Below are 13509 nucleotides of genomic sequence, written 5' to 3' on the forward strand. Positions count from 1 at the left end.
CATCTCCATCCCTCCCAGCTTTCTCCCAGCTGGCAGCTGCAGGGCTGGAGTTTGTGTGTGTGGAGGCTCCTGCCAGGAGCACCCCTGGCACTCATCAAAAACCTTTTGATTCTGAAGTGTGGCCTGAGGAGCCTGTGCTCTGCCCCGGGGCTGTGACAAGTGAGATGTCTCTATTGAGAGCCCGGGGCCACAGGCAGAGGAGATGCTGGGAAGGGATAAAAAAGAGGGAAAAACCCCTCCCTCCTTGCCTGGCATCTCCCAGCACTCTGCTGAGGATGCTGATGCTCAACCCAGAAGCCAGAGGTTCTTTCCCCTTTGTCCTGGGCTGAGTTACTGGCACTGGGATGTCCTGCAGGAACTCTCTGTGATGTTCCTTGTCCCCAAGGCCATCAGAACCTGGGGGGCTGCCCCTCTCCTCCCAAGGAAACCACAGTACAGGTTTTTATTTCAAGCAAATGTCCCAGGAGGGCCAATGTTATGAACTGGAAGTTTCTGCTACTGATTTGCCTTAACTACCTTCTTTTTTGTTTCAGCATTGGCTGGAATTTACCAAGTCAGTTGTGAAGCAGATGAGGGGTGAGTGTGGCTGGGTGCAGGTGTCCTGGGCAGACAGTGTGGGCTCCCTTCCCTTTAGATTTATTTCTAAAATTTAATTTATTTTCAGTCCTTCCCCTCAGGGGTCAATTCCCAGCAACCTCCCAGAAATAAAGGGCTTTTTTGGTTACCCACAAAGCTTTTCTGTTGGGTTGCAAGTGGGATTATCCTCCCCCAGCCCCAGGGCAGCCACCATGCCAGCCATGGCCCCTCGGGGAACACAGACCTGGGCCACCAGCCAGGAGAGAGCTGGTGGGGATGAGCAAAGGGGATGGGAACCCCTGGGCTTTACCAGGAAAATCCACCATGGCCACCACAGCAAGGAATGTCCCTGTGCCCTCCTCACCCAGGGCAGCTGCTGTGTCTGGGGGCACCAGGGGAGGTGTAGATGAGACCCCCAGCAATATCTGACCATCTCCTGGGGGGTATTTGGGAGGGTGGAGGGGACAAGCCCTGGTGACAGTGGCATTGCTGTTGTCCCTGCAGCACAACCTCCCTTCACCATGTGCTTCCGTGTCAAGTTTTACCCCATGGACCCGGCAGCTCTGAAGGAGGAGATCACCAGGTAGGAACTGGCACGGGGCACTGGGAGCACTGGGGGCACTGGGACACCCCCTGCCCAGCTCCATTTCATAGCTAAGGGGGAGCAGCAGACATTTAGGTGCCCAAACCAACCCGAACCTATGAGGTGTTTCCAAAACTCCTCTGGATTTTTTTTTTCCCCAGGATAATGTACAAAACCAGTGAAAGCTCTGCTTGTGTTTCACAGGATGCCCCTACCAAAAAAACCCAGAACTAGAACACAAACCTTCAGGTGTTGTTTGGAAGCATGAGAAAGTTTCTGTTCTGTGGTCTGACAGCAGAGGGGGAATGCAGATGAGCAGGAAAGGGGTTGTGAAAGGAGGAAAGGATTTGAGCAGAGCCCTGGACACATTTGCTGGTCTGATAAAAACCTCTTCGAGTCTAGAATCCCAGTGTGCTGCTGCCAGCCCTCTGCTGTAATCAGCATTCATGGGTATGACTGATCTGCTTTTCATACAGACACATTTCAGGGGACCCACAGAAGTGCCCAGGAATAGTTTCACATGGAGACCTCTCCTTGTTTGGCTCAAGAGGCTTTTATTTACTTTGCAGGGTCTACATTTATTCCCAGCAACCCCAAACCCCAAGCCTTGATTTAAATGTGAAATGAGGCACCCAGTGCCCCGGCCCCCGTGGGGGCATTGAGCTGCATGCAGTGTGTTAATTGTCTTCTGTTAATTGTGTTTCTTTAACCAGAGCTTAGCCAGAAGTTGTCAGGCACAGCAAGGACAATTGGGATGCAGGTCAGGGATTTATCCCTGGGAGGTGGGAGCTGAACCCAAGGAGCATCAGGAGCAGGGCCAGCCCTGGAGCTCGCTGGCTCAGACTCAGAAATATTTCCCATCCTCTGTCCTTTTCCAAGGCAGCCTCGTCCATTAGCCCGGCACTGCCCTGGGTAATGCCCCTTCCAGGGAACATTTCCAAGGTGTAGGAAAGGCTTTGGGAAACCTCTGAGTCGTCTGCTGAATGTTTTTGTTTGTAAAATCATCCCCGACCACCAGTCCTGTCCTGCCCAAGGGGAGCAGAGGTCTTGCTGGGGGCACAGGAGCAGGGCTGGGGGACAGGCAGGGTTAAACCCATTTGGTTCTGCACTTTTGGTGAGGTGGGTGCTGGGCTGGAGCTGGGGGAGGTGCAGGGGGTCCTTGCCCCCTGGGGTGCCCCATGGCACCGGGGTGAGCCCCTGCCTGCTGCTGTTTGAGTTGTGCCTGTAACTGCAGCTGAAATCTGGCCTTAAAATTCACTCTCCCCTGGTCTGAATGCACTTTAATATCTGGATTCCTCTGTAATGCATTTTATCTGCTAAAATTAGTGGTTTATCTCATCATAAATACGGATTTGAGAAATGAAGCATGACTGAGCTGTTGCAGAGTGCAGGTCTGGTTATTTAAACGTGTTCCTCAGCACTCCCAGTTCCATTCTGCTCCTTCACTCTCACGTTTTTACCACCAAAAGGCTTTTCCCTAATGCACTGCCACATGACTCAGCACAGAGAAAACCCCACCTGTTTCTTAGGTTTAAAGTTATTCAAATATGTGCTTTTTTTTTTTCTGATATAGCCTTTTTGCTGGGCTTTGGTGGGTGTGGATGGGGATGGAGATGGGTGTGGGTGTGGATGGGGATGTGGATGGGTGAGGATGGAGATGGGTGTGGGTGTGGGTGGGGATGGAGATTGGTGTGGGTGTGGATGGGTGAGGATGGAGATGGGTGAGGTGCAGGTGATGCTGGGCTGGGCCCCGATGAGGCCGGGGCGGGGAAAAGACTGAGTACAAAGGTCTGGGAGGACACAAAGCTGGGGAAGGAGCAGATCGGGGGATGGGGAGGCTGAGACGGGAGACAGAAATCGCCGGTGGGGTCAGGACCAGGAGAGCCCTTCAGAACATCGCCCCTGGCACCTCCGTGTCTCGAATTTCCTCCTCTCCGTGTTTTCCCTGTTGGGAATGAGCACCCGAGGATCTCCCAGCCCGAGGGAGCTCTTTGTGTTTCATCGCCCAGGGGCTGGGATGCGGATTCCGAGCCCCAGCAGGGAAACTGCCGGGGAATTCTCCTGGCAAGCGTCACGTTTGGAAATGGGCTGCTGGGACAGAAATGTTAGCACAAGCGTCTGGCGGCAGATATTCCACACCTAAATTGCCTGCTTAAGAAATGCCCCCTCTCCTCTGTCCTCAGGTATTTAGTCTTCCTGCAGATCAAGAGGGATCTTTACCACGGGCGCCTCCTCTGCAAGACCTCGGATGCTGCCTTGCTGGCCGCCTATATCCTTCAAGGTAATGCCTTTTGACAAGATAAATTTGCTTTTCATGCTAAGTACTGATTACATTATTTCACTTACAACAGATCACTGCACCTAGAATGCAAATGTCATCTTGCCAGCGTGGGGCTCCTGCTTTAGGGCTGTCCCTGTGCTGTGCTGGGTGAGAGGAGGGTGAGAGTGATAGAGTCATGGAATTGTTTTGGTTGGAAAAGGTCTTTAAGATCATCCAGTCCAATCTCTAACCCCAAAGTGCCAAGGCCACCACTAACCCGTGTCCCTCAGCATCACCTGTGGACACGAGGGGATGAAAGGGGAGCCAGGACACTGCCCAGATGGGGATGCAGGCTGCTGCTCCTGACCTCTTCTGTCTCCCACCAGCTGAGATCGGGGATTATGACCCAGGGAAGCACCCAGAAGGCTACAGCTCCAAGTTCCAGTTCTTCCCCAAACACTCGGAGAAGCTGGAGAGGAAAATCGCGGAGATCCATAAGTCAGAGCTGAGGTAGGGCCAGGGGCTGGGCTGCTGCAGGGGTTACTGATGCTCAGGTGGTTTTTATCACAGTGGGATTTCCACCCTTGTAGGGTGGGTGAGCACCTCCCTCCTGGGGCTGCCAGGTGAGGAGTGATCCCATCCGTGGCTGCTGCCTCCTGTCCTTAACAGGAACCTGGTAGCTGAGCGCTGACGTTCACACTTGTGTCTTCCATGGAATATTCTGTTTTTTATCTCTTTTCTCCCTCCTGTAGTGGGCAGACACCAGCTACTTCAGAGCTGAATTTTCTCAGGAAAGCCCAGACTCTGGAGACCTACGGGGTTGACCCACACCCTTGCAAGGTAAAGGAGGTTTCCACATGCTGTTCCTTGGGGTGGGTTCTTGTGCTGGTACCGAGCTGCAGAGGTGGCAGTGGCTGGTTCTGAGTGCCACCACCAGTCCCCTGCCAGCAGACAGAGCCAGGGGCTGTGCTGGGGGGCAGGGACCCCCAGTCCTGGCTGCAGGGTGGTCAGGAAACCAGGAGAAAGCCTTGCAGATGGCTGTGGGATGCCAAGCAAGCTGCAGAGCTGCTGTCTCACCTCTTGCTTAATCCTGGGGAGGGCTGGGAGCAGAGGGGACAGTTATGCCCCCAAGTTGGGGCAGAAGCTCTGCTTGCTGCTAGGACACATCCTGCCATGAGCAGGCACCCACCAGGCAGAGCTTGCTGATGATCCCTTCCCAGGAGTGCAGACCTTGTCATGAAGTGAAAGTGCTGCCTGACACTAATCACCAGCTTGAAACTGCACTGGCTGGGCAGGGCTGGGAGGGAGCCAGGTCTGAGGGTTTTTTTACCATTTTCTGGTTTAATTGGTAGTGTAAAGTCTGGTGAGGCTCTGCCTCTGCTGCTCGTTCCTCAGTAGGAACCCTGGGGGTTGCTGTGGGTTTTGCTGCGTGTGCAGGATGCTGTGGTCCATGAGGGCCTGAGGGGAGCATCCCAGAGCTGGGGATTCTGCATCCCTTGTGAGGCTGAGGGCTGCTGGGGGCAGGAGCCTTGCTGGCTCAGCAATGGTGCTGAGTTTGCTGTTGTCTTCCAGGACGTGTCGGGGAATGCAGCGTTTTTGGCCTTCACTCCCTTTGGGTTTGTTGTTCTGCAGGGAAACAAGAGAGTTCACTTCATCAAGTGGTGAGTTCCTGCCACGGGTGCCCCATGTCACCCTGGGGTGCTCTGGTGGGTGGGTGGTCCCAGCCCCAGGTCCCTTCCTGCCCTATCCCACCCCTGGCTGTCCGCATTGCTGCCCCTGGGCACGGGGCTGCTCCCAGGACCTCAGTCCCCTGCTCTTGCAGGGCTCCATGCCCTGCTCTCTCTTTATTTGTTTTATTGCCTCAGACTCCTTATTTTCTACATTTTCCAAAATTAACCTGCATTGAGCTCATGTTGGTTCAGCCCCTCTGAACCTGGTTGTTCTGTTCCTCAGTCTGTGCTGGGACTCAGCTTTTGGCTGTCGTGTCCCTTGTGCTGGCACTGCCACCCAGCTGGTGCCTGCTTGATGCCAGGCACTGGTGGGCTCTCTGCAGCCCCTCACCTGCCCATCCCTCTCCTTTCAGGAACGAGGTGACCAAAATGAAGTTTGAAGGGAAGACTTTCTATTTATATGTAAGTCAGAAAGAGGTGAGTGCTTTCCTGTCCCGTGGCACTTCCCAAGCACAGCCGTGGTCCTGGCTTCAGCAGGTTTCTCCTCTGCCTGTGGTGACAGGGACATGGGCATGGTGTCAGAGACACAGACAGTGACAGGGACATGGGCATGGTATCAGGGGATGCAGCCCGTTGCCAGGGCCAGGGTCACCTCCCTGCTCCTTGCTCTGGGCAGACATGGGGTTATCCCACACCTGGATAACCAAACCACCTCACACTGCCTGAGCTGGGCTCCTCCGCCAGCTGTCAGCAGGATTATTTTTTTAAAAAATGTATTTCTGGGCATGGAAAAAGGCAGGAGAGCAGGAAGAGGGGGATGGCTGCCCATCCCTTGTGCCAGGATATCTGTGGGTGCTCTGATGTCCCCCTGTGTTCTCAGTGGCTCTGAAGGAAGATCTGCCCATCCCTGCTGGGCCCTGCTCTTCTCTTCCCCTGCCCACTCCTCCTCTGTCTCCTTTAGGAGAAGAAAATTGTCCTGACCTACTTTGCCCCCACGCCAGAAGCCTGCAAGCACCTCTGGAAGTGTGGGATAGAGAACCAGGCCTTCTACAAGTAAGTGCAGGGACAGGGGGTGGCATTGCCCTGGGGGTCTGTGCCCCAGCAGCTCTGAGGGCTCTGTCCAGGTCCCTGGCTGTCACCCCGTCCTGGTGGCCCTGGCAGTGTCACCAGCCACCCGTGTTCCTGCCTTTCTGTGGGGGAAACTCAGAAACTTTCAGAAATAATTTGCTTCCATGCCCCTGGGGAACCAGTTCATTACTGGTGGGACTGGGGAGATGATGGCTCCACCCTGGGCTCTTGGGACAGTGCCAGAGGGACCCTTCCTGCAGCAGATCTGGGGACCCCAGGTTGGGTGCTCACCCCGGTGGAGGGAGATCCTGCCCAGGGAGGGAGGGGAATGTTTTCTCCTTCCCCAGCAGCTCTGGGCTCCCAGTTCATGGCCACCTCCCAGTTCATGGCCACCTCAGCAGCGCTGCCTCTGCTCTGGATAAGGCAGTGGAAAGGGAGAGGCTGGGGACTGGACTGAAAAACCTGCTTGGGGGTGCTTGGTGGATCGGTTTGGCTTTGCCATCCTGCTCCTGTTGTGCTTCAGAATAGCCTGCTTTGTGCTCCATAATGAGTTTTATTTTAATCAGCAAGATGGGAGATAAAGCGTGTGATGTATTCTCATTGGGAATACTGCAATCAGCGCCTGCAATCAGCAGGTTTCCTTTCTCATTATATTAACATGAAATGAAATTGCAATATTGCTTTACAAATCTTCATGATTAATCATGTCACTGAGCTGCCACTGGATTGTGCATCCACCGGGGTGGACTGTGGACTCAGCTGAGGAGGAGAGAGCGGTCTGGGGACTTGATAAGGGCCCTCCTGTCACCCAAGGTTCTGCCATTGCAGAGCAAGGCCATCACTGCTGCTTGCTGTCCCTCCTGGTGGCTTCCCCCACTGCTGACCCTGTGCACCCAGGGGACCCAGTGTGACCTCAGCCCAAGCCCTCTCCAGCTGCTGGCAGTGGATCCATCCTGGAGCCTGGGCACAGAGTGGGCAATGCTTTCACTCCTGGCAGGGACACGTGGTGCTGTGGGGTGATGCTGTGACACTCGTGTCCCTCCAGTCTCTGTTTCATTCCTGGGGGCATTTCACATCTCCAAGGCTTTGCTCTTGGAATTTGTCGCCTCTGCCATGTGCCAGCACCACCTGGTTCCCTTCCCCTGATGCTGGGGTCAGTCTGGTGGGGGGACTGCTGCTGGAGCCACCATCAGCAGAGCTATCTGCCCTGCATGGTGTTGGGAACACACCAGGGCAGAGGGGTTGCTGTGCAGTGGGGCTGGGGGGCCACGTCCTGCCCAGCAGCCTGGCGTGCTCACTCAGCTCCTGGTGCTGTTGCAGGCTGGAAAAGTCGAGCCAGGTCCGGACGGTCTCCAGCAGCAACTTGTTCTTCAAGGGAAGCAGATTCCGGTACAGGTAAATCCTGTCAGGCAGCAGCAGCTGCTGCAGCACTGTCAGATGCTCCTTTGGGTGAGCTGCAGGGAGCAGGTCAGGGCTGCAGTGGTCTGGGGTCTTGATAATGACCCTCCTGTCACCCAAAGTCCTCCCATTGCAGTGCTGCCACCTCAGCAAGGCCATCACTGCTGCTTGCTGTGTTACACAGCTACAACCCTCTCCCCAGCCACAGAACTGCAGAGTTTTTGAGGGACTGGCATGGAGGAGGACAGTGAGGGGCTTTGGAGTTTGTCTTTTGCAAACAAGGAGCCAAATGCATCACCACGTTTCCTAAAATTCCTAAATTCCTGGGGGTGTTGCTCCTCCCTCACCCTGGAGCCAAGAGCCTGGATGTGGGACCAGAGACCCCAGCACATCCCCAGCTGCAAGGTTCACGATGCCAGCACCCCCCTCGCTGGCCTGAGAGGTCCCACAGTGTGTCCCCCCACCTCCAAGAGGGGAGGTGACCCCACCATGTCCAGCATCTCATGCCAGGAGAAGCAGCAGAACGTGGGGCAGAGGTGTCACCTTTCCTTGCTCTTTCCATCACCTCGATTTCCAGAACCTATTTCTGCTTGCTCCTGGAGCTGTGGGGAGACCCCCCCCCACCATCCCGCGTGGGTGGGGAGGGGGCCAGGCTGTGCCGGGACCTGCTGGGTGGGGGTTGGGTTGTGCGATGCTCAGGGACTCACGGCTGCTGTTTCTGTCCCTCCCACAGCGGCCGTGTGGCGAAGGAGGTGATGGAGTCCAGCGCCAAGATCAAGAGGGAACCCCCCGAGATTCACCGGTAAGAGCCCGGCAGCGGCGGTGCAGGGCTCGGTACCGGGGGTGGCAGCGGGAACCGGGTCCCGGAGCTGGAGAGCTGCCGTGTGCCGGGGCTCAGGCACCGCCCGGGGCTCTGACTGTCTCCTTCCTTCCCCCCAGGGCAGGGCTGGTGCCGAGCAGGAGCTGCCCCTCCATCACGCACGGCCCGCGGCTGAGCAGTGTGCCCCGCACCCGGAGGAGAGCCGTGCACATCTCCATCATGGAAGGTACGGCACCGGGAGTGAGGCAGGGAGACGTGTACACGTGCAAACACACACCCCCGTGCACACTGCACACGTGTGTGCAAGCACCACAGCGCACAAAGACCAGATGTGCAGCCCCCACCACTATCCAGCTGGTTTTTGCTGATGAGGGGACACCGGGGCAGAGCAGGTCCCTGATGTGTCCCCAGGGTCTTAGGGCAAGGCTTGGCAGTGCCAGATCTTGCTCTGTCAGCCTGGGGACAGTTTGGTGGCAGCTGTTTTGCTCAGGAAGGTGCAGGCTGGAAGTGGGGTGGAGGTTCCAGTGCAGCAGCACGGCAGATGAGAATTTCTCAGCAATGGTAACATAGATTAAGTCGGAAATACCAGCAAAAGGGGCAGCAGCTGGGGCTGTGCCAGGGTGGGATACATCTGGGAAAAAAGATTGGTAAAGGGCAAAATGCTGGGAGCAGCCTTGGAGCTGGAGACAAGTCTGGAGGCTATGGCAGTGCCACCAGCAGTGGCAGTGGTGACAGCAGCGTCTGAGTCCTGGTGACACAGGGAGGATGGAGAGCAGCGTGTGCATGCTGGAGTACATGTGAAGAGGTTTGGAAAACTGGGAGTTGGACAAAGGAATGGGGAGAGCACGGAGTGTGGGGTTTGGGGGGTGACCCTGCTGCCTGTGCCACCGGCGGGGTCAGGATGCAGTGGCACAGTGCCCAAAGGGATTTATGTCCATGGAGGAGCCTCAGGGCTGATGTTTGTGCTGAGCTTTGCGGCAGGACCTGCAGACAGGGTCACCCCTGCCACCCCGGTGACTGTGAGCACCCTCCCCTCCACCCCCCGTGTGCCATTGCCAGAGCATTAAATAACCTCCCACGATAAATCACCCGGAGCTGGCAGGGCCTCCCGACACCTCCCCTGTCCCGGCAGTTCCTGCCCTGCTGGCAGCCGCTTCTTGTGGCTCTCACTTCAGCTCAGTCCCGTGGAAATCCCAAAATAGCCCTGACCCGGGGGGCAGCCAGGGCACTGCCTGCGTCAGCCCTGCCGGGGGGAAGAGCCGCTGTCCCCACTGTCCCCCGCAGTCCCTCGGGGTCCCTGTGCCACCGCCCGTGCCGCCATGGTGAAGTGTCTGATAAGGATTAAAACCAAAGTCAGCGTCCATCTGCGGCTCATCAACCACTGCTGCCGGGTGGTGCGGGTCCGGGTGCTGGCCCTGGGGCCGCGGCTGCTGGGCCGGGCTCTGGGGATTCTGCCGCTGCTCCCGGCTCTCCCCAGCCTCCCCCACGAGGACCCGCACAGCCTCAGGGATGCTCCCGCGACAGGTAATGTGGGGGCTGGGTCAGGAATGTGGCAGGAATGTCCCCGGGGGACCCCCCGTGGGCTGCCTGAGCCCGCAGCCCCCGGGAGATGCAGGAATGTGGGATCAGGAGCCGTGCTCTGAGCAGCGGGATGGGATCTCCCGTGCTGGCTGACCATGGGTCACTGGTACCGCCCAGCAGCTCCAGGTTTGGGGCTGGATGCAGCTTTCTCCTGATTTTCCAGCTTTTTACATCTGGCTTGTGGAGCAAGTTGGTGGCAGGAGGTTTTGGGTCTGGGGGTAGTGGCACCACTCTGATGGCAGTGAGGAGCAGGGGGAGGACCCCTCATCTGCTGCCCCCCAGAGGAGCTGAGCTACTGGAGGGGATGCGGTGGGGTGAGGGGATGTTCACAGGATGTGTGACACCCCAGGCATAGCTGTCAGGGTGAGAACGTGTTTATTTCTCTGCTGTGCTTTTCGCCTGAGCTGCCCCTCGGCGTGTTAAGCCGAGCTGGATCCGGAGGCATCTGGGGAATATCCACAGACTGGAGGCTGCAAAGCCCCTGGGAATGTTGTCAGGACAGGCTTGGGCTCCTCACTGCCCCTCGGGCAGCACGGGGCACCCAGTGACACCATGCCAGGTGCTTTGGCACACTGTCCCTCCCCACCAGCCCTGTCCGCCTCAGCCAGGTGGCACTGGGGACCCTCAGGTCCTGTCCACCACCAGAGCCTCTCCAGGGAAGGCTGCAGTGGCCAAACTGCCACCACCAGGAGCCATCCCCACACTGTGGGTGCCTTGGAGTGTGGGGCTTTGGGGGGTGGTTGGTGGGGGGTTCCCCTGGTCCTGCCTGACGTGCTCTGGGTGGGCTGGCAGGGAGCCCTCCGTGCAGCTCGTGTTCCCCTGTGTGTCACCGGCTGTAAAACAATGTTTTTTTGGTAGTGAAGCAATAGAAATCGGAGCTGTGGGCGGCTCCAGTCCAACTTGCAATGCCTGAGGAGGCTGCTGGGCAGCTTCCAGCCCTCTCCCCACCACAGCCTTTGCTTTCCTCATCCCGAGGTGTCTGACCCCAGCCCCTCAGGGGCTCTGGTGAGGGGTCTGCCCATGCTGCCTGCGGGGCTCCGTCTCAGCTGGGACCCTGCTGCTCCTCTTCAGGGTGCAGGGCTTTGGTCAGGAGGTAAATCGCAGGCTAACAGGATGGTTTGGGCTGGAAGGGACCTTAAAGACTGTCTAATCCCATCTCTCTGCACTGGGCAGGGACACTTCCCACGGGACCAAGTTGCTCCAAGCCCCATCTCTGTAAGGCTAACCCCATAAGGATCACCTATGGGCTGCAGCAGCCTTGGCTGTCTCCAGGGGTGAGACACCAGGTTCCCAGCTCCAGTTGCCCCAGTATGGACCCCTGGGGTGTGTCTCTGCCCCCCACCTCCCACCCCAGCAGCTCCCACCACAGCTACAGCCACATTTCCCAGCTCATCCCATGCCTGCTCCCAGAGAGGGGTTGGCAGCAGAGGAACCTCAAGTGTGTCCCTGGCAGCTGCTGAGGGTCTGTCACCTCAGCAGTGACGGCACACGGAGGTGTTTGTGACCGACTGACAACACGTCCAGGCTGTCAGCCAGCGGCCCTGGCTGCTGGCCCCGAGGGACAAGAACAACAGCGAATGGCCAGGGGCAGCCATGCTCTGTCCCTGTTGGGGGGAAGAGCCCAGGCAAGGGTGTCGGGGTGGTTTCCATTGGTGCGAGGGACACCCTGAGTGACCCCTGTCCCCTGTTGTCCCCCCAGGCCTGGAGTCTCTGCGGGACAGTGCCCACTCCACCCCGGTGCGCTCGGCTTCCCACGGCGACGCCTTCGCAGCCCCCGGCCGTGGCGGCCGCGCCGAGAGCAGTGAGCGGGTGGCGGTCATCGCCGACGAGAACTACAGCCCGGCGGACAGCGTGCTGCCCACCCCGGTGGCCGAGCACAGCCTGGAGCTGATGCTGCTCTCCCGGCAGGCGAACGGGGCCCCGTGCAGCATCGAGGAGGAGAAGGAGTCGGAGGCCGGCACGCCGGCGGCGGCTGAGGAGGCCGGCGGGGAGCTGAGGGCCTTGTGCCCCGGCAGCCTGGGGGCAGCACAGGCCGAGCAGGTGAATAAGTTTGTTTTAAGTGTCCTCCGTTTGCTCCTTGTGACAGTTGGACTCCTCTTTGTTTTGCTCCTCCTCCTCATCGTCCTTACCGAGTCCGACCTTGACACTGCCTTTTTCCGTGATATCCGCCAGACCCCCGAGTTCGAGCAGTTCCATTACCAATACTTTTGTCCCCTCAGGCGATGGTTTGCCTGCAAAGTCCGCGCCGTGGTAAATCTGCTCATTGACACCTGAAGGCAGGAGCCAACAGCTAACAGGCCGGGGCCCTGGGGAGAGACCTGCTGCCATCTTCGGCACACAGAGACACAGACAGACACACAGAGACACACAGACAGACACACACAGACACACACAGACAGACAGAGACACAGACACACAGACACACAGACACACACACACACACATCCTCCCTTCCCAACCCAGAGCGGCTCCAGAGGCTTCCCAGGAGCACCAGGGGGTGGGTGCAGCCCTCGGGCTTCCTCCGTCTCCTCCTCCTCCCGGTGCTCCCAGCCTGGAGCCCACCCAACACCTTCACCGTTCCGACTCTTTCTGATGCGCCCGTGGCTTCGGAAGCACCGAGTAACCAGAGGGATTTATTCCACTCTGTGCCCCCCACCCCGTCATTGTACGCGCATCAGCCGGGAGGTTGGCGATGCCGGATTATGCAGGAGCTTTAGCAATGGTGCTACTGAGTATTGATTTAAACACTCGTGTACTCCTACGTTACGGAATCCACCACTGTGCACCCCGCGCCGCTTCGCAGCCCCCCCCGTGACCCGAGTCCCCGGTGGGCAGTGGGGGGTGGTCCCTGCACACATCACTCAGCCCAGGGCAGCCCTCGCTGCGGACTCGGAATTTCCTCACTTTTTCTCCTCAGCCTTGAAGCATCGTCGGTGCTCCCGAGGGCAGGGAGAGCACAGCAGGCACCCTTGGCCCAGCCTGGGTACATGGGCAGCCCCCAGTGCCCATGTTGGATTTATTAGGAAGACCTTTAGCCTCCCAGAGTTGTACCTGTTTTGTACAAAAAAAAAAAAAAAAAAAAGGAAAAAAAAAGAAAGACTGTTTCAAGGTCTATTTTAACAACAACAACAAAAAATGCTATTTTGTTATCAAATCTAATCAAGTCTTTTTTTTACTTCATGGATTGGGTGACCGTGGTGTGCTGTACTGAGCAGTTCGTGTTGAGCAAATGGTTTCAGCTGAAAGGTTTTTGTAGCCTGGAAGCCTAACACCAGGATTAAACCCCTTGCTAGTTCTGGACTACAGGAAGCAGCTTTCATTTTGTGACTCGTCTGAAGACAGGACAGAACGGGAGCAGTGGAGGTGACACTGACCAAGCCACTGGACAGCCATGAGATCAGCCTGTTCTGGAGCAAAAATGAACCACCCCAACTCATTGTACATTGACATAACCACCGGGACCTGCAGCTACCTGGGCAGCAGCTGTCTATTTCCACAGGGAGCAATAAAAGCCAGTTCTGTTGAGTTTGGCTTGAGAAGTTGGACATGAAAA

General features: G+C 57.3%; 1 protein-coding gene across 3 annotated transcripts in view; it reads left to right on the forward strand.

Annotated features, from left to right (window-relative positions):
- FRMD5 (FERM domain containing 5) overlaps positions 1-13050 on the forward strand; it is a 50345-nt gene extending 37295 nt beyond the window's left edge. For 2 of the 3 annotated variants that reach the window (XM_030457308.1, XM_030457309.1), the window contains 12 exons: positions 534-576; positions 1081-1159; positions 3343-3440; positions 3806-3929; positions 4172-4259; positions 4992-5080; positions 5503-5566; positions 6051-6142; positions 7478-7552; positions 8289-8357; positions 8495-8601; positions 11656-13050. In XM_030457308.1, the coding sequence (XP_030313168.1) occupies positions 534-576; positions 1081-1159; positions 3343-3440; positions 3806-3929; positions 4172-4259; positions 4992-5080; positions 5503-5566; positions 6051-6142; positions 7478-7552; positions 8289-8357; positions 8495-8601; positions 11656-12230 (1503 nt within the window). In that variant the 3' untranslated portion in view covers positions 12231-13050. The remainder of the gene's footprint in view (positions 1-533; positions 577-1080; positions 1160-3342; positions 3441-3805; positions 3930-4171; positions 4260-4991; positions 5081-5502; positions 5567-6050; positions 6143-7477; positions 7553-8288; positions 8358-8494; positions 8602-11655) is intronic. The other variant, XM_030457310.1, reaches the window with a different exon arrangement.
- Positions 13051-13509: the final 459 nt, after the last annotated feature.

The sequence above is a fragment of the Calypte anna genome, chromosome 10 (assembly GCF_003957555.1).
Source record: "Calypte anna isolate BGI_N300 chromosome 10, bCalAnn1_v1.p, whole genome shotgun sequence".
Taxonomy (NCBI): domain Eukaryota; kingdom Metazoa; phylum Chordata; class Aves; order Apodiformes; family Trochilidae; genus Calypte; species Calypte anna.